Source organism: Otolemur garnettii, unplaced genomic scaffold (genome assembly GCF_000181295.1).
Source record: "Otolemur garnettii isolate 467f Iridium unplaced genomic scaffold, OtoGar3 scaffold00025, whole genome shotgun sequence".
Classification (NCBI taxonomy): Eukaryota; Metazoa; Chordata; class Mammalia; order Primates; family Galagidae; genus Otolemur; species Otolemur garnettii.
In genome coordinates, this window is record NW_003852420.1 from 21,153,006 (window position 1) to 21,171,298 (window position 18,293).

The window sequence follows — 18,293 nt, forward strand, 5'->3', positions numbered from 1 at the left end:
AAAGTTTACAGGGTGGAGAAATGAGGCACAAGAAGATGCCAAGGTGCCCCCTTGTGGTTAGATCTCACAACTGCAGCTCAGGTCTCCCTTTCCCCTTCAGCTGATTACCGGGAGCAAACTTAGTCCTAGCAAGTTGGCTTTGCCTGTTTCCATTCCCAAGCGCAGGACTCTCTAGCCATAACTCATTAAAGTTACAGAACTCAGTCTGCCTTGTATTAGGAAGCTTTGCAGGGTTTGACTCTCCTCCTGTAGGAGGCACAGCACTTTGACAAGAGGGATCATGAGTGGTTGTCATTTGCTTTGGGACCCTTCCCTTTTCTTTCATTTTCCCAGATGGTCTCAGTCACTCCTATGACTTTAAGGTCCCTCTATTCTGACAACTCCCAGATCTGTCAGTTGCCCAGACTTCTCTCTGAGCCCCAGGTCTTAGAAAGTAACCATCCATTGGATATTCCATAAATAGCACAAATTCACCATTTGTAGAACCGTGCTTGTATTTTCCACACGCCTGTTTCTCTCCTAGTGCTCACCATGACAGCAAACGACCCCCTTATATATATTCAGGGGCCCAGACCAGGAATCTTGGGGATCATCCTTGGCCCTTCCTCCCCTCTTCTTTATCCCTTTTCACTTTCCATTAATCGCCAAGTCTATTAACTGCCTCCTACCTGTCTTCTCCATCCTCATTGCCACTGGCTTACTATAGACTTATCACCTCTCCCCTGAGATCCCTGCCTCAGTTGTCCCTCTTGCAGCCCATCATCTTCCCAAAGTGTCAACTGAAAGACATTTGATCTGCTCAGAAATCTGCAGCCTGATCTCTCAGTGTGACCCTTTATCTAAGCCTCTGACACAGCACAGGAGCACTTGTAGGATCTGGTCCACGCCTGCTGGTTCAACCACATTTTTCATCACTTATCACTTTACACTTTCACTGCGGCAATAATAAACTACTCACAGTTCTCACACTGGCATGCCTCTGGTCCTCTACTTGTCTGCTTGGCAAACCCCTCCTCACTCTCAGCTCCGAGAGCAAATAGTTGCTTTGAGTTTTCCTGGGACTTTCAGTCCCAGGCCAAGGGGCTCTCGTGCTCCAGCTACACTTTGTTCAAATCTGCAAAGAAGCCATTGCTTACACATTTAAGTTGCCTTGTCTCTCTCCTAGATTTGAAGCTGCTTTGAGTGCAGGGTCTATGTCTTATTTACCCTGCGAATCCAGACTAGGAGGGCTTTCAGTACATATGGTAAAGAAATATTCCTTTTTGTCTATAGCCAAGCTCCACTGGTGGGCACAGAGGATGCTCAGAGGTTTGAGGGCCCAGCTGGAGGTGTGCAGAGGATGTAGGCCTGGGGAGACAGCAGGTGCTTGACTCATTTCCTGCTGAAGCTCTCAGGCCCTTTCACTTCTCCTGGCACAGGAGTCAACAGCTGGTAACCTGGAGTTACATTTAGCCTGAATGTTTTGTTGACTTAGTGGTTATTTAATTTACCCTTAGTTGGTTATTTATTTACCAACATTCAAAAGTCAGGTTTCATGTAAAAATGAGCATTTTGGACATCTTTAAAAAATCTTAGGATATAGCGGTGCGACTTGGCAACTCAATGACAGAGAGGGGCACACCAGGCCTGGCCATGTTAACATCTGAGTTTGGCAACCTGCTGTACTGATGAAAGGTGTGGCTGGGGAGTTGATGGCCTGTGTGGAGTCCTGGCTCTGGGATCTACTAGCTGCAACACCTAGAACAAGTCACTGATCCATGCCTACACTTCTGTCATCTATAAAATGGGAATTACAGCGCCTTCTCATAGGATTCTTGGGAGGGCTGAATGAGTTAACACTTGTGAAGGGTGTTTAGCAGGGCATGTGTCAGCAAATGGCAGTTGTGGGCTGATGAAGCCTGGAAAGGAGAGAGCAGAGCAGGTGCAGGGCAGATCACGCAGGAGGCTTCTTGTCACTAATGAACATTTATTGAGTGTCCACATGTGCACAGCTTTGAACTTGGCGATCACAGAACGCACTGGGGGAAGGGAGGGGGGAGGGAAGCAAGGGATCAGGTGTGGGGGAGTACCCCTGGGAAAGGTAGTCCCTGCTGGAGCCGCCAGTCGCGTCTCTCTGCAGAGAGGATTCATAGCAGGGGTGGAAATTAAAGCCAGGCACCACGGTGGCAGTGGGGTGCAATCACTGGGGAAACATGCGGATTCTAGGGAGGGGTCCCTCCCGGTCCTGGCTCCGGCCAGGCCAGGTGGCAACAGGGGGACAGGGATTAGATGCTCAGGTGTCCAAGCAAGGATAAGGACAGGCAAAATAAATAACCCCCCAACCCCCATTGTCACTCTGCTGTAACACGACACAAAGGTTTAGAGACCCAGGCCCAAGGACTCCTGGATCCCCTCAAGGAAGTTCTGGTGGAAGGTTTTCCCACCCCCCACCAGGCTTGTCTGCCCCAGGCTGCCCTAGAAGGATAGGGGCAGTTCAATCCCTGGGTCACTGAAATTGATAGGAAGAACTGTGATATCAATGGCCTGAGCCTGCTCTCTGCCCAAGGGGACCAAGGACAAAAGCCAAAGGGCCAATTTGAAGGACGTGGACCTGGGGGCCAGAGGGGGCACCACAGCCTATGGGAGCCCACGCCCTGGCCGGCAGGGTACATGGGCTGACGCAGTCAGCTCCTGCCAGCCCTGTCCTACCCTGGGGCCTCCCTCCTGCCAGGAAGCCAGACATTGGGCACAATGACACCTAATGCCCCCCTCCGTAGGGGCTGCTTCAACCTTCCCCGGCCTGGCGGGGACAACCACATTGATTTCCAAGCCGATCCCTGCCCCCGTGGGGGCCTGGGGGGCGGAAAGCAGTTCCTTACACTTGAGGGGTGGGCACCATGCCCTTGTCCTCGGAAAAGCCAGAAAGCTGGGGTGTTTGGGGGGAGGTCTGGGGAGGGGGGGTCCAGTTTGGGGGCTTCAGGGAAGATGCCTCCTCCCTCTTTCCCTCGCTGCCCGCCCCCAGGTCTGTCCCCAGTGGACACCCCTCAGGGCTCTGACAAGCACTGCTCCAAGGCGGCCATGCGGTAGTGACTGGCCGTCTCCTCACCTGCCTGTAGCCTCATGGCCTCTCGGCACAGCCGGTTGGCCCGCGCCAGCTCTACCAGGACACCCTGATAGGCGGCCACCATCTCAGGCTTGACGGAATTGGGGCTGACACTGCCTAGCAGCTGGAGCAGCTCCTGTGGCCAGCGGGAGCGCAGGGCAGCAGGGGCCAGCCAGGGCAGAAGTGGCACACAGCCTGTGAAGGCCTGCATGCCCAGGAACCAGAGCTCCTGCAGGTCAGCCCAGATGCCCTCGTACTCAGGGGACAGGGCCAGCACTGCCTGGTCGGAGCCAGGTGTGGCCCGTGCCACGTGTGACTGCGATAGGAAGAGGATGGCGGCTGCGAAGAACCCTCGGGATGCTGGCGTTCCCTGCAGAGCTGGAAGGCATGGAGGGAACGTGGATGTGAACCAGATGGGCTGGCTACTGTGCCAGACCCTCACTTTCCCCTTCTGTATGGACATACTCAGGGGGCCAAAGCATGGCCTGGACTCAGACTGTGCCTTCGACTCTTATGTACTGTGTGACCTTGGATCAATCAATTTTTCTGGGTCTGAGTTTCTTCACTTGTAAAATGGGGCCAATAGTATCAATCTTAGAAATTCATTGAGAGAATCAAATGCAATAACCTTGGTACACTTGACCACCAAGACCTCTATAGGTATGGGAGGTGACCGTGAGACTCGTGGTCAGGTAGGAGAGAGCACTCTCTCCAGTGCTGACCTGGCAGCTGTAGGGCCAGGACTCCACAAGCTAAGGAGTTTGTACCAATTGGATTCCTGGGCCTAAAGAGGGCTCCAAAAGCGAATGTGAGCAAGAGACCTAGCTTGTTCTTGTCATCCCCACACTGCAGGTGGTCTCCAGGAGGCTGTTAGCCTAACCTAAGGGCATCTGTGGGTGAGCCAGTGATGGGACTATGACGCTGGGGCTTGTGGAGATGTAGGCTGGGACTGAGAGTGCACAGGGGCTCCTGGTCCACAGGGACATGCTCCCCTTCCCACTGCTGGGTACCCTGCTGGGATCCCCACACAAAGTACACAGAGGCAGCTGAGGGTATGGGTATGTTACACCCTGTTCCCAGGCATCTGCTCAGCTCCTCCAACCTGACAGATGGGGCAGACGGAACAGGCAGGGACAGAGGGACCCAAGCAGACACCCACAGCCAAAGTGGGAGACACAAAGGGCTGGCAGGGGCTACAGAGGGTGCCCCTCCCCCTGCTCACAGCCAGGGTAAGGCAGGGTTTGGGGGAAGGTGTGCACAGAAGGGCACTGAGTGCTGAAGCCTGTCACGGAGAGGGGTGAGGTGCAGAGCAGAGAAAAACATCAATGGAGGGAAGTCAGGTTTCTGACTCAAGGATGGGGGTGGCTCTACCTTGAAAACATTCGATTCAGAGTCCCTGGGCTGTCAGGGATCCCAGGTGCCTATGCCTGTGCCTTTGAACAGGTCTGTACTTAACACCCACCAGACCTTGCCTTAAAAGTCTTCAGAAGAAAGAGAATATTATCATTTTGGGAAGAAGGGTGGGAGTGGAGATGTACTGCAAAGATTTCTTCTTATTAGAAAATTCTGCAAAACCATTTTCTGAAAATGGGGACTTTTGCCCAGGATACAGCAGGTCTACCCAGGTCTGTTGCCCTTGCCCTTTAGGACTGGATCCCCAGGGCTTACCTGGAGAGGTGCTTAGGAGCCGGGCCATGAGGAGGCCCAGGGTGGCCACATTGGCGGCCAGAAGCAGTCTTCCCTGCTGTTGTACCAGTGCGGGCAGTGATGTCATCAGGGTGTTCATGAGAGATGTGAAGCAGGCATCACGCCTGAGAAGAAAGGGATAGAAAGATGGGAGGCAGCTGGGGGGTTAGCAGAGCCAGGTCAAGCCCCTTGGAAAACCTGGGATCTGGGGCTTCCACCTTCACCTGGCCAGGGTTTGCCAAGAAATTAGGCCCGGGGTGAAGAATTAATTTTGGACCCCAATCAAGGGATCCAAGGAGCAGAAACTGGGTTATGTCTGGAGTAGGTGGACATGCTGACACAGTACCTGGGAGTTCCAGACACACCACATCCCTGTGTGGGGCTAGCTTTGTCTAGTCTGAGCCCCTTTCACTCTTACACTAGCAGAAACCCCTGGGCGCAGGGAAGTAGGGTAGGAGATGAAGTGTTGAGGCAACTGGAAGCCCCCTTTCCCTCCTCTGGCTTCCCTGCCACCCTCTCCTGAGCCCCTCACTTGATCAGCCCTGGTGCGGTGACCACGAGGTTGAGAAAGATGTGGCAGCAGGTCTGCAGGCCGATCTCCACACTGTCAGGCAGCACTGAGGTGTCGTGACCAGGGGACGTGAGCTCCCACTGCTGCAGGAAATACTTGCACAGAAGCGAGGGGGCCCCTTCCTTGATCAGGATCTCCCGGGGCCCATCTTCAACAGTCAGGTGGCACCAGCCGGGCAGAAGCAGCCTGGGTGTGGAAGGCACAGATGCATGCGGGGTTGGGAAAGATGAAGGCATACAGATTTCCCCTTTTAAGGGCATCCTGCCTAAGAAAAATGAAAAGGTGTCTTGTAGATATCACAGAAAAAGCATAAGCTTTGGAGCCGCACAAACCCAGTACCAAAGTTGGGCTCTGCCATGTACCATGACTCTGGACAAGCTGCTTTAACCTCTGTGAGCCTCAGTTTCTTCATCTTTAAAATGTGGATGAGACTTATGTCAGGTTTGCCATGTGGACCAAATGCCATCATTTTGGTAAAGGGTATAGCAAAATACCTGGCTTGTAGTAGATGTTCAGTAAGTGTAAGTTCTCTTTTAATTGAAAAATCTGGGTTGGCAAGTGATACTTGGCAGCCAACGAGTCCTGTGGGTACAAGCCTCCCAAAACAAACAGAGGTAACCCTGCAGGAAATCTCATGGTCCAATCAAGAAGCCTGGTATAGCCCAGGCTGAGGAAGAAGGGGTATCCATGTGTTATACTTTTCCTGAGAATGGTCTAGCGGGACAGACTGTAACTACAAACTCACCGGAGAGCATCTCCTGGCCAGGTGGACCCTGGGGTGGTGGGGGAGATGGCCAGGGTGGCCACCTGCTGGGAAAGGTCATTGGCCTCCTCCGCCTCCTCGTAGAGGGTCTTGGCATAGCGGACGAGGAAGGGCAGCAGCTGGCACACCTCCTTACGCAAGGATGAGGTCTCCTCAGCCAGCCAGGCACCCAGGATCCGCACCGAGGCAAACACAAAGGGCTCCTTCTGCTTCTCCGACCCCACCTGTTGCCACAGGACCCCCTTGAGATGGAGCAGGACCAGAGACCCTTCCCTGCCTGGCCAGCCTGCCAGCCAGCCTAGGAATAGCACAGCTGGAAGGGAAATCTGGTCTGTGAGCTCTTTAAAGGCAGGAAAATAGTCTTATTCTACCTGAGCAGCCAGCACCTAGCACATAGTAGGGTCATACCTGGCACAGAGCAGGCCAGGTCTTCAGTGCACGTCTGCCTAGAGAACTGGATCTCAGACATGGCTCTATACTCATCATATCCCCCTTTCTCCCTATATCTAAGGTATCTCGAGGCTGGAGGACACTCTCAGGTCTAGAGCTAAGTAGCCAATTCATTTACAGCAGCTCTGACCTAGGGTGAGAAGGCAGAGTCCGGCAACATGTAAAATGCCCCCAGTGGTGGGAGTGGGGGCAGGCTCCCTTTTGGTCTAATTCAGAAAACAAGACAGGAGCTTACGATGGTGCATGGGATTCATGGCTGGTGAGTTTGGTGGCTGGAGCAGGCCACTAGAGAACAGGGTCACAACTGAATCCCTGTGAGACAGGATAGTTGGATTCTCAGATCGGGAGGGAGGAGGGGACACAGGGAAGGAAGTGAGATCGATTTACCTGGACATCTACGAAAGCCAGGAACTAGGCAGCCCTGCTCCTCTTCCCTGCATCATTACAAGTTTGCTGTGTTTGCACGCATATAAAACAACGCTGTAGAGTGAGCAGAACAGACTGCTTCGATTTTGTGTGTGTGTGTTGGGGAGAGATGTGTGGTGTGTAGTTTGTATTGGGGAGCATTGTGTGAGTGGGAGGTTACTGTGTTGTGTGTGTGCGTGTACTGTGATGTGGGTGCACATATGGTGTGTGGTTATGGTGCTTGTGTGGAGGCTCGGGAGGGAGAGGGAGGGAGGCTCCACGGCAAGCTACTCCCTAGAGTGCCTGCTAAGTATCAGGCAGCGTGTCTCTTCCCAATGCGCTCCTTTCCCTTGCCTTCCGGCTCCTGCACTGGCTTCCCCCACACTGGGCTCCCTCTGTGGGTTCCTACACCCTCACCTGCAGCAGGTAGTGAATGACAGCCCCGATGGCCTCCTTCATGACGCTCACGAGCTGCACCTTCTGCGGCTCCTTAAGCAGTGACTGCTCACAGCGGGTGCACTCCTGGATCCCCAACTCCATGAGGGCATAGCAGGCGGTCACCACATCCTCTTTCACCTCTGTGCCCGTCTCTTCCAGCGCCAACCGCACCTCCACGCATGCCAGATTCACCAGCAGGGCCAGGAACTTGCTCCCGGAACTGCCCGCCGGGATCCAGTCGGAGCCGCAGGCGTGTGCCAGGCGGGCTGCCAGCTTCAGCGCAGGGTTGCGCTGCCAGGAGCTCAGCTTGCTTCCCAGGATGCGTGCCAGCCCGGCCTGCAGATCCCGGAGGCATTCAGGGGGCACGGTTGTTGGGGGCAGAAAGAGGGGCAGCAGCTGGCAGAGCTCAAACTTGCTGGCATCCTCGGCTTTCTGGAAATCCTCACTGAGGCCCCGCAACACAGCCAGCAGGTCGGGCTCCGCCTCCTTCCAACACTGTGTCTCAGCAGCGGCCAACAGCCCCACCAGGAGTGCCAGAGCCTGGTCAAAGCCATAGCCATGCCCCAGGTATGCCTGACACAGGGCAGACACAGTGCCACCAGCAATAAGGTGCCGGGGCCCTCGGGGTGTGCCTGCTACTGCTGTCAGGCACTGGTAGGCATCATCAATCATGGAGCGGCGGGCAGCATCATCTGGGTCCCCCCGGGCTGTGAGGAAGGTGCTAAGGATGGGAATCTTGTTCAGGACCTGGGGATGGGCGGCCAGTTCAGGGTCACTGCAGAAGCAGGCCAGCAGGGCCACACCTAGAGCCCGGAGAACGTGGTCAGGGCAGCCATCTGGTGCCTCCTTGGTGGTCAAGAGACGATTGGGGAAGGTGAAGCCAACGGCATCGAAGATCCGCCGTCGAGTTTTGGCATCTATGTCACCTGCTTTGACTGCCTTGGTCACCTATAGGGAGTATGTACTGTCAGCAGAAGGAAAGGAAGAAATGGCAAAGACTGCTCCTTCCCTGTTCCCCAGGGCATCGAGGACTAGCAGGATTAGGTTATGCAACTCGACGCACTCTGTGGTCATTTCATGCAGCTCCTTCTTTCTCCTTGGAGACAGACAGGTGTGACCTCTGGGATCCCTCTCATCTGAGAGTCCCGGGGAAAGGAGATCTAGTCTTCCTTTGGGCATTTTATCACTTGGCCAGTAAAGTTCTTCCTGATGTCTAATCTAGATGCCACAACCTGGGTTGGAAGGGGCTTGGCACTCAGTGTTTAAAATTCCCCAAAGATTTAGGGTCCTTCCCTAATTGCTCCCTCCAGAGAAGTCCCTGATCCATTTCTGCCACCTTCTCAGGGGAAATGGCTCCTGTGTCTCGCCGCTCTGCCTGTCAAAACATTTCCCCTTACATTTCACCTAAACACCTCCTCTGCTGCAGTGTGAGCCTTTGACTCCAGAGCCTTCTCCCTGTTGCCATGGCAAACAAGCAGCAACTGTACTCCCTCCTCCCTTCACCCCCCACACACCAACCCCCCCCTTCCTAGCACTGCAGCTCCTGCTCTGCTGTCCCTAGCTTGGGTTCCTCCAACAGGGCCAAGCCCCAAACCAGCTCCCTTCCCTTAACCTACTTACTGACATCCTGGCCATCCCCTAGGACCCTTCCCCAGCCACTTCTAGTCCTGCTACTCTCTCCAGCCATAGAACAATCATCTCTGGCCCTCAAGTACTCTGTACTAGTTACTACCTGCTGCTGTTACCCTATGAGTCAGCTCCCATCTGCTCTGGGACGCCCCAGAAAGCAGACCAGGCAGCCTCCTCCAAGGCCCCTAGTGCCACAGCCTTATTTACCCTTCAGTCTCAGGGGAGCAAGAAAGAACACAAAGGTAGGGGTCTTGGGCCTTCTTTGGTGTCTTTAGAGTTGCCAGCACCACCTACTTATCCCTGGGGACTTGTTGACCCCATTCCTTGGGGGCCCAACCACCCAGCCTTTCCCACCTCCCAATTTCCAGCCAGTTCCTTACTAGCAGCAATGCTGCAAACTGCTCACTGTCATTCTTGGCCTCACGGAGGGCTCCCAGGTAGCGCTCCAGGGTGGGGTTTCGGCTCTCTGCCTGGTTCAGAGCTGGCTCGCAATCTGAGGCCATGATGCCCGCCTTGCCCAACTGTGAACACAAGAGGGACTGAGCATCTCTCTGCAGAGGAGGGGCGGGGGTGGGGTGGGGGTGAGACTGGAGGATGAAGGAAGGGAGGGAGGAAGAGAGGGAGGGAGGGATTAGCACAGAGGGAGGGAAGGAGAAGACTTGGAGAGGTGGGCTCCTCAGGACTGACTTCCCTTGAGGGAGACCCTAGAAGGGGCTGGACCTGCAAATTCTTAGGAATGAAGGAGGGACCCTGGTCCAAGGTCACCTCCAGAAAGCGGGAAAGAAGGACCATGCATCCTGCTGTTCAGCTGGACAGCTCACCTCACCAATCTCCTGGGGGGTGGAAGGGAGCTGGCTTCACTGCTCAGCTGTCCCCCTGGCACCAGGGGCCAGATTTTATCTTTCTCCACCAAGGCAGAGGGAGTGAGTGAAGAAGGACAGACAGGGAGGAATGAAGACAGACAGGGGTGAAGTTCGATTATCCGGACTCAGGCTGACACGGGGGAAAAGGACATTCTAGGCTTCCCTTCCCCTCCCTTCTTCAGAGGCAGCAGATAAGCTTCAGCAGAAGTGAGAACACAAGGCGCTGACCAGGGAAGGCTTGGAGGCCTCTGGGGACCCCAACCCTCCAGCCAGGGCTCTGAGTCGCCCCCGCAGGCTCCTGCCTCCTCTCCCTTTCCTCCCTCGGGCAGAGGCTGCTGCTGCTGCAGTAGCAGCAGCAGCAGCAGCAGCAGCAGCAGCAGCAGCAGCAGCAGCAAAATTAACCCTTTGCGTACCCTGTCCTCGCCCTCCCCGTCCCGCTACCAGCCTGTAGATGCCAGCAGGGGCTGGAGAAGCAAGAAGGGGTCCTGGAGAGTTCCTAGGACAACGGAGAATCCAAAAGCCGGATAATCGAAGCGGGGCTGCTGAGATGGGGAGATGAGGAGGGGAAGAGGGTTCCTGGCGGTCACCACCTGTCCCGCCGCAGCCAGGTCACAACACGACATTGATGAAGTCACGACAGGGCGGCGATGAGATCACACTTCACGATGGCGCGGTGATGTCACGGAGAGATCACGGCAAAATCACGACATGGGAGACAGCCCTCAAAGATGACAGCGCAAATTAAAAAAAAAAGATAAATATTGAAAAGGGTTGTGACAAAATGGAGTCTTGACAGGGCACGATGATGTCGCGATATGGCACGATGGAGTCGCGATAGGGTCCCCAGGGTGTGTCGGCATCGATCAGCGCCGGCTCGGAGAGGCCCCGGCTGGGATGCAGGGGAGGGCCTGAAGGGGGCTGAGCTCACCAGGCTGCGGCCCCGAGAGGCGAAGTCTTCTCCGAGCGCGATGCTCCAGGAGCCTGGGGCCGCTGCTCACGCCGCGTTGCCCACTCCGGGCTCCAGGCTACTGCAGCTCCACCCCCACCCCCGCATCGTTTTCGACCAATCCGCGGCGGCTTCACTCCGAGCTCTGGCCAATGGCATGTCTGGGCGCTAAGCCGTAGGGGGTGCCGCCGTTGACGCCATCTTGCTTGTGGGTATTGCCCGAGTCTGGGGTCTGGGGCTCGTGCAAAGGAGGCAAGGTGCAGACTGCCTCTAGAGAGCGGGAGGAGAGAGGCTTGGGGTCCAGATTCCTTCGTTTGTGCGTAGTTCTACTCACCCAGCACTGCCCCTCCTCCACCCAAGGCTCGCAGCTGGAAATGCGCTTCCGGGGGGAGGGGCGGGAGGGCTTGGTTAGGAAAAGAGTGTGTTTCCGGGTTGAGCCCCGGGAGGTGGGAGGAGGCGGTGTTTCCGGCCGCTGTTGCTGTCCGGGAGGCTGAGGCGAGAGGTAGCTGTCCGGGTGGGGAACCCGCACTACCTTCTTCCTCTTCCTCCTCCTCCTGGTGAGGGGAGCGAAGATTGGGGCCCCCGAGCCCATGGACCAGGAGGAGGCGGAGGCCGCCGAGAGCCGGGGCCCCACTAAGTGGCCCTGAGCCCCGGTAGGTGGCCGGGGGCGACTGGCTGCCAGGCCGAGGACCAGGAGTTCAGGGGAGGGGCAGGAGGGACAGTCGATGCCTGAGGGTGTGCTGGCCGGGTGTCGGGACCCAGAGGTGGTGCTCCTGGTCCGGCCAGGGCAGCTAGACTCTTCTGGCCTGGCAGGTGCGCAGCTTGGGTCCCAGGCTGAGTTCCGCTGTTTTCCGGCCGGGGCCTGGTAGTGCATCTCCCTTGTCCCCTGACAGTCAGGTGAACAGACCGGGCTTGGAGCGCTGCGGTCCTTCTTCCACCCTTAACCTCTGGAGTCTCGCCCTTAGCTGCTGTCTGTGGTCTTCCCACCAAGATAGAAAGTTGGTGCAGAATGGGAGGTTGGGGGGCGGGGTTGAGCACGTTGTGTAAATTACAATGCGAAACCTGCCTCAGAATTTTGAAAATTATGCCTCACAGAGGGTCCTGTCGTGGCTGCAGTGAGCACAAACGTTAAATGAGGAACTCAAAATAGAAAACATCAGGTGGGATTCGAGGAAAGCTTTGCATTTTCTCCTCTCATGATATTTGTGCCCAACTGACAATAGTTGCAGTTAGTGAAGTGCATTAGCCACTTTCCTCATGCTTTCTATGTGATCAACAGACTGAAAACTAGGAACAAATTGGAAAGACGACCTCACAGAACAAGCTGTTCATTTTTCCAGCTATTTGGAAAACAATGTCTGCAAATATAAGCAAAGCTATTCATGGCAGTCTGTTCTGTAACTTTCCCAAATATCTGAGACTTTTTAAAAAAGCTTTATTCTTGATTACTCATACAAGCTGAATAGGCTGTTTCAGTCGTGCTCTGTCGTTGTTCAAACATATCTTATCACTGTGTACATAAATGGAGTTCCACGTATGTAGCTGACAGACTGAACTATGATACATCCCCCATCAACCTGAAGTATTAAGTAAACATTACCCCCTGCTCTGTCTGAACAGCTGCTGTAACAGAGTGCTTTTATTTTGGGTGTACTTGTAACGCCCTAAATGCCAGAACTCTTGCTAGATTTCTAGATTTTCATTTGTCAAGTATTGTGGGGGTGTGTTTTCTCTCTCTGGGGTGTTACCCTTTGATTCCACAACAGATTATTTGGATCTGGGTGATGTTGTTACTGCCTCTGGTCAGCAAGCCTTTTAACTGGACAGCAGTGATTTGTGCCCCTGGGCAATTGTAGGTTTCAGAAGAATGACTAGTTGGGAGTGCAAATGAAATTATCTCTGCCTCTAGATAATGCAGGGTTTGTAAGACATTGCACTTCTAATCAGCTTGCTAGTCCACTGGTGTTTATTACTCCTGTTTTGAAAACCTATTCATTTCTTTTCTGCTTTTCCCACCTACCTCTAAGGCTATTAACGACAGGTGTTGAGTCACCTTGAGTTTTAAATCCTTTTGTGGTAGGCAGAAATGTGTTGGGTAAGATACACACACACACACACACACACACACACACGCATACTTACCCATTCCATCTTGGAAGGCTAGAGAGAAGTTGCTGGATATACTTTCTAACTTAGGCTCCGTTTCATAATCTCTTGAACATGTCTCTGGCCCACACACCTCTTTTCTGTCCCCTGCTCCCATAAATACAATATAAAACAGCTAGAAATAGTAGTGCATGGAAGTGAATGAGAAAGACAGTCTTTCAGATTCTTATGGCACAGTGAAAGCCTTTTTTTTTTTTTTTTTTTGGGTGGGCTGCACGTCAGTTTCTTAGCGTGTGTGCATCTGTGTTTGTTTCTTGGTATTAGTCAGCACTGATATCCACCCCAGGCAGTGCTGATCTCCCTGTATGGTGGCTGGGAATGGAGGTTAGGGGTTGTCTGCTTGTGTCACTTGCCAGATGTGGTGTGTAGTTAGGACAGAAGGTTTTTGAGTTGTTTCTTTAGAACTCAGTTAACCCTCATAATGTTGCCAAGATTTATATAATAATTTATACAAAATAGCAAAGTTGTGTAAGAGGGAAGAAACATGGAAAATCTGTTTTTCTGCTGAAAGGGACCTAAATCATACAGCCTGTAGGCTTTAGGGTAGCCGGCACAGTGCAGAGATGGGGATTGGTTAACACTGAGGTGTAAACTGGATAGATTTTTAAGGTAATAGTGGTGGGCATGGATAGTAGCAAACTGCAGAGTATGCGTCCTCCCTATAGACAATCGTATTAAAAATTTTGAAAACACTGGGCCAGCCGTAACCCTCTGTTTTACTTCTGAGGGTCCAACCTCTTCATGTCATAGATAAGAAAGTATGTTTGGTCAAAGTCCTAAAGCTGTTGGTAGTAGAACTGTAACTGAAACTCAGATCTTGTTTTCTGGCTGGTGCTCTTTGCATTCTATCATATAGATTAGAAAATAATGGAACATAAAATGTTTCAGTTTTTAGTGGATTTGTTTCATATCCCTCGCCAGTGTTGTCACCCTGATAATTATAGGCTATGTCAAAGCTCAGATTTGAAATTTATAAGCCGGGGTAAGCAGTAAAAGACAGATTCAGAATTTCTCTCTGCCCTGATCTGTCACATTCTCTAGCATTCCACATTTCCAGGAATCAATTATTAATTACTTGGCATACAATTTCTTCTCTTTCTATCTTTCTAGTGTACTCGTTCAGCCCGTCTGGAAGGCCATGGAGAAGAGGCTGGGAGTCATGCCAAGTCCTGCTTCCTGGATTTTATCAGGATATTATTGGCAGACATCTGTGAGGTGGTTGAGAAGCCTGTACCTGTTTTATACTTGCTTTTGCTTCAGTGCTCTGTGGTTGTCAACAGGTACCATTTTCTTTATAGATTTAAGATTTTTTAAAAGGCCCCTTACGTGAGTCCTTCAGTGAATTTTAAGGAGTTAGGAGGCGGAACGGTCATTTTTTGGTGGATATGTAGTTTGTTGTGTTTGTTTTGTTTTGGAACTGGAATTTAAACTGGATTCTTTCTCATAAGGGAACATTGGCACAGTCATTTTGAGATTGGATAAAGCTGTATTAATAACAAAAAGGTTTCAAAAGCTGAACAGCTGGGGAGGAATTAGAACTGCATGTTTCCACTTAATAACTTAAAACCTTGGGCAAAGTTACTTAACGTCTTTGAGAAAGAGTAACATCTACCTTAGAGTTTGATTTGAGGTAGATGTTATTTTATTACAATTAAAGCTTATAGTACAGCAATCTGAATGTGCTTTGATTACTTTTCTTTGCTGAAGCAATCTACACTTATAGGAAGACTGCGTGCCTTGCTTTTTCCATAGAAGTGATCTGTGTTAATACATAGAGTATGTTTTCTTCCTGGAGATTATTTCACCGGAATCAGTACTAACAAGGCCAGATTTCAAAGAATACCCTTTCTGTCTTTCTTCTTTCAGTTCTTTTGTTAACTTTGTTTTTTCAATGGAGTATGAGAGAACAGCAATTTGAGAAAGACTTCTGAGTATGCTGCCATTCCAGGCAGTGACCAAAAGATTTGTATAGAGACAGTGTCTGGGATAACTAATTAGCCTTTTGCTCTTATAATTACAAAGATTTTTATTGGTCTCCTAAAGGAGTTAGTGGCCATAACCTGAAGACCCAAGTAATTACTGAATTTAGCAATTTCAGTAACATGAACTTTGGGGTTTTTGTTGTCTTGCCGTGTTAGTTGATGATTACATAATTATAGTGGTGGAAATTATAGTTGACGGAAAACTGAACTAAATTTTTTTTACCCTAGATGATGCTTTGCTGGGCAGCAGGCTATATTAGGCCAACATTTTATGTAAATCATTTGAATTAAATAAATAATTGTTTTAGCATGGTCAGAGTAGGAAAATCACATGTTATTTATTTATTTATTTATTTTGAGACAGAGTCTCACTGTGTCACCTTTGGTAGAGTGCCATGGTGTCACAGCTCACAGCAGCCTCCAACTCTTGGGCTTAGGTGATTCTTTTGCTTCAGCCTCCCAAATAGTTGGGACTATAGGTGCCTGCCACAATGCCCGGTTATTTTTTTGTTGCAGTTGTCATTGTTGCTTAGCTGGCCCCGGCTGGGTTCGAACCCGCCAGCCTCAGTGCATGTGGCCAGCACCATAACCACTGTGCTATGGGCGCTGAGCCAAAAAATCACTTTTTTTTTTTTTTTTTGTGAGACAGAGCCTCAAGCTATCCCCCTGGGTAGGGTGCCCTGGCATCATAGCTTACAGCAATCTCCAACTCGTGGGCTCAAGTGAGCCTCCTGCCTCAGCCTCCCAAGTAGTTGGGACCACAGGTGCCCGCCACAACGCCTGGCTATTTTTTGGTTGCAGCCATCATTGTTGTTTTTGGTGGCCCAGGCTGGATTCGAACCCGCCACCTTAGGTGTATGTGGCTGGTGCCTTAGCCACTTGCGCCATAGGCACCCAGCCAAAAAATCACATTTTTTGAAGTGTACTTGCTATATACCAAATTCCTTATTATAAACATTACATACCTCTTCTCATTTAATCTTTGAGATAATCCTGAAACAGATGTTTTATTCCCATTATATAGATAAGGAATTTGAGGCCCAGAGGGACAAAATATCTTGACCAAGGTCATACTGCAAGAACATGACAGATTCATGTCTAGATTCTAAACTCAAGTTTGTCCACTCTAGAACTCCTATCCTTTGTCTTTTGCTACTCTGCCTTGTCACTCTAAGTGATCTTTTGTAGGACCAAAGACAGGTTTTTTTTTTAAATCCAGAATCATTATTCAGCATGCTTGGGATGAGGATGAAAGTCCGTGTTTTTCTGCATTTTCCAGTCTAATACTGGTTCAACATAGCATTTTGGGCTCATTAGGCAACTCTTTAGTATCCCTTGAGCTTGGTACTTAAAAATAGCACCACAATGAGCAGGTTGAGTATAAAAGTGCAAAAGTGTTGTTGTTAAAAGTGGTTCTGGTGGGGATTAGATTGTACCAGTTCATTTTAGAAAAGTTTGGTGCTTTAGGGCAGGGCCTGTGGCTCAGTAAGTAGGGCGTTGGCCCCATATACTGCAGGTGGCGGGTTTGAATCCATCCCCGGCCAAACTGCAACAAAATAATAGCCGGACATTGTGGCAGGTGCCTGTAGTCCCAGCTACTTGTTAGGCTGAGGCAAGAGAATCTAAAGCTTAAGCCCAAGAGTTTGAGGTTGCTGTGAGCTATGACACCATGGTACTCTACCCAAGGAGACATAGTGAGACTGTGTCTCAAAAAACAAAAAAACAAAAAAATTTTAAATTTCAAAAATTAAGGCTCAGCACCTATGGCTCAAGTGGCTAAGGTGCCAGCCACATAAACCTAAGGTGGTGGGTTCAAGAATCCAGCCCGGGCCCGCCAAAACAACAATGACAGCTGCAACCAAAAATAGCCGGGTGTTGTGGTGGGTACCTGTGGTCCCAACTACTTGGGAGGCTGAGGCAGGAGACTTGCTTGAGCCCAGGAGTTGGAGGTTGCTGTGAGCTGTGATAACACCGCACTCTACACAGAGGGGACAGCTTGAGGCTCTGTCTCAAAAAAAAATTGCAATATCCTAATAAGGAATAAAAGGCATAGAGAGTACCACAAATAAGAAATTAAAATGAATGTATTTAAGATGCTTATTCTCTTTACCAAGCAAAGAGCTGCAGATTGAAATGAGAAATCCTTTTAAAGCTATCATGCTGATAAAGATTAAAGTAAAAATATCTAGTGCTGCCAAGGGGTGATGTGATTGCCCTGATACAGTGCTGGGAAGTTTGAACAAAGAACTTTTTGGCTTAAATATCAAGAGCCCTAAAAAGTTCATATTCTTTGACTTAATTCCCTTACTTATCTCAAGGGTACATTTAGATGTGAAGAAGAGCACTCATCAACACTCATTTATTCTGTTCTGCAAACATTGCTATAATCTGCCTAACAATAAGAGGGTGGTGAAATTTTTGCATATCCACGTGGTAGAGTCAGTTTAAAATAATGAGTAGATGGGAAATGCTCCTAGTATTAAATGATAAAAGCAAGAGATACAACTGCCTACTTACTATAGTGTCAGTTTTGTGAAAAGAAAAAATTACATAATAGAAAGTATTCTGAGGTTGGGTGTGCGGTGGCTCAGGCCTGTAATCCTAGTATTCTGGGAGGCCAAGAATGTGTCTATGGAGGATGTGTCTATGAGCTCAGGAGTTCCAGACCAGCCTGAGCAAGAGTGAGACCCCGTCTCTAAAAAATAGTCAGGCATTGTGGCAGGCTCCTGTAGTCCCACCTAATTGGGAGATTAAGGCAAGAGAATCACTTGAGCCCAAGAGTTTGAGGTTGCTGTGAGCTATGACGCCAGAGCACTTAACCCTAGGGCAACTGAGTGAGACTCCATCTCCAAAAAAAAAAAAGAAAAGAAAAGAAAACATTCTAGTTGGGTGAAAGTATTTCAAATTGTATACATAAACAGTTCACTGTACCCCATGATAGTATTAATGTACATTGCTATGATAAAAAAATAAAAAATAAATAAAACATTCTGAAACAACATTATTTAACTAAAAGTTAATGTATTTTTTGTGTGGTGACATTACTATTGCTATACTTTTCTGTGTTTTCCAGAATTTTTTTCCAGTGTATTTGTAGAACTTTTTTATAAGGGGGAAAAAATCCTACCTAAAAAAGCAACAACAGGCTCGGCGCCTGTGGCTCAAGTGGCCAAGGTGCCAGCCACATACACCTAAGGTGGCGGGTTCGAATCCCCAGCCTGGGCCTGCCAAACAACAATGATGGCTGCAACCAAAAAATGGCCAGGCGTTGTGGCGGGCGCCTGTAGTCCCAGCTACTTGGGAGGCTGAGGC

The 18,293-nt window shown here is 50.6% G+C and overlaps 2 protein-coding genes across 4 annotated transcripts in view; one reads left to right on the top strand and one right to left on the bottom strand.

Moving 5' to 3' along the window:
* Window positions 1-1,946: 1,946 nt before the first annotated feature.
* Window positions 1,947-10,899, bottom strand: NCDN (neurochondrin). The gene is made up of 8 exons (XM_012804145.2): window positions 10,816-10,899; window positions 10,478-10,608; window positions 9,405-9,545; window positions 7,375-8,343; window positions 6,085-6,326; window positions 5,301-5,525; window positions 4,751-4,893; window positions 1,947-3,460 (listed from the first exon to the last, which is right to left on the bottom strand). The coding sequence occupies exons 2-8, from the start codon at window positions 10,508-10,510 to the stop codon at window positions 3,024-3,026; spliced, it is 2,190 nt and encodes a 729-aa protein (XP_012659599.2). The 5' UTR covers window positions 10,511-10,608; window positions 10,816-10,899; the 3' UTR covers window positions 1,947-3,023.
* A 362-nt stretch (window positions 10,900-11,261) lies between these two features.
* Window positions 11,262-18,293, top strand: part of KIAA0319L (KIAA0319 like) — a 119,298-nt gene continuing 112,266 nt past the window's right edge. Inside the window, exons 1-2 of one of the 3 annotated variants that reach the window (XM_003788184.3) lie at window positions 11,262-11,486; window positions 14,110-14,279. In XM_003788184.3, coding sequence (XP_003788232.1) covers window positions 14,138-14,279 — 142 coding nt within the window. In that variant the 5' untranslated portion in view covers window positions 11,262-11,486; window positions 14,110-14,137. Of the gene's footprint in view, window positions 11,487-13,702; window positions 13,982-14,109; window positions 14,280-18,293 lie in introns of those variants that run through there. The other 2 variants (XM_012804146.2, XM_023512250.1) reach the window with 2 other exon arrangements.

Bases quoted from the DNA above. Each gene is read 5' to 3' on its own strand.
- NCDN (XM_012804145.2), bottom strand. From the start codon at position 10,510: ATGTCGTGTTGTGACCTGGCTGCGGCGGGACAG. The intron at 6,327-7,374 runs GTGAGGGTGTAG...CTGTGGCAACAG, and splicing joins TCATTCACTACCTGCTGCAG to GTGGGGTCGGAGAAGCAGAA. The intron at 4,894-5,300 runs GTGAGGGGCTCA...CTTTCTTCTCAG, and splicing joins ACCGCACCAGGGCTGATCAA to GCGTGATGCCTGCTTCACAT.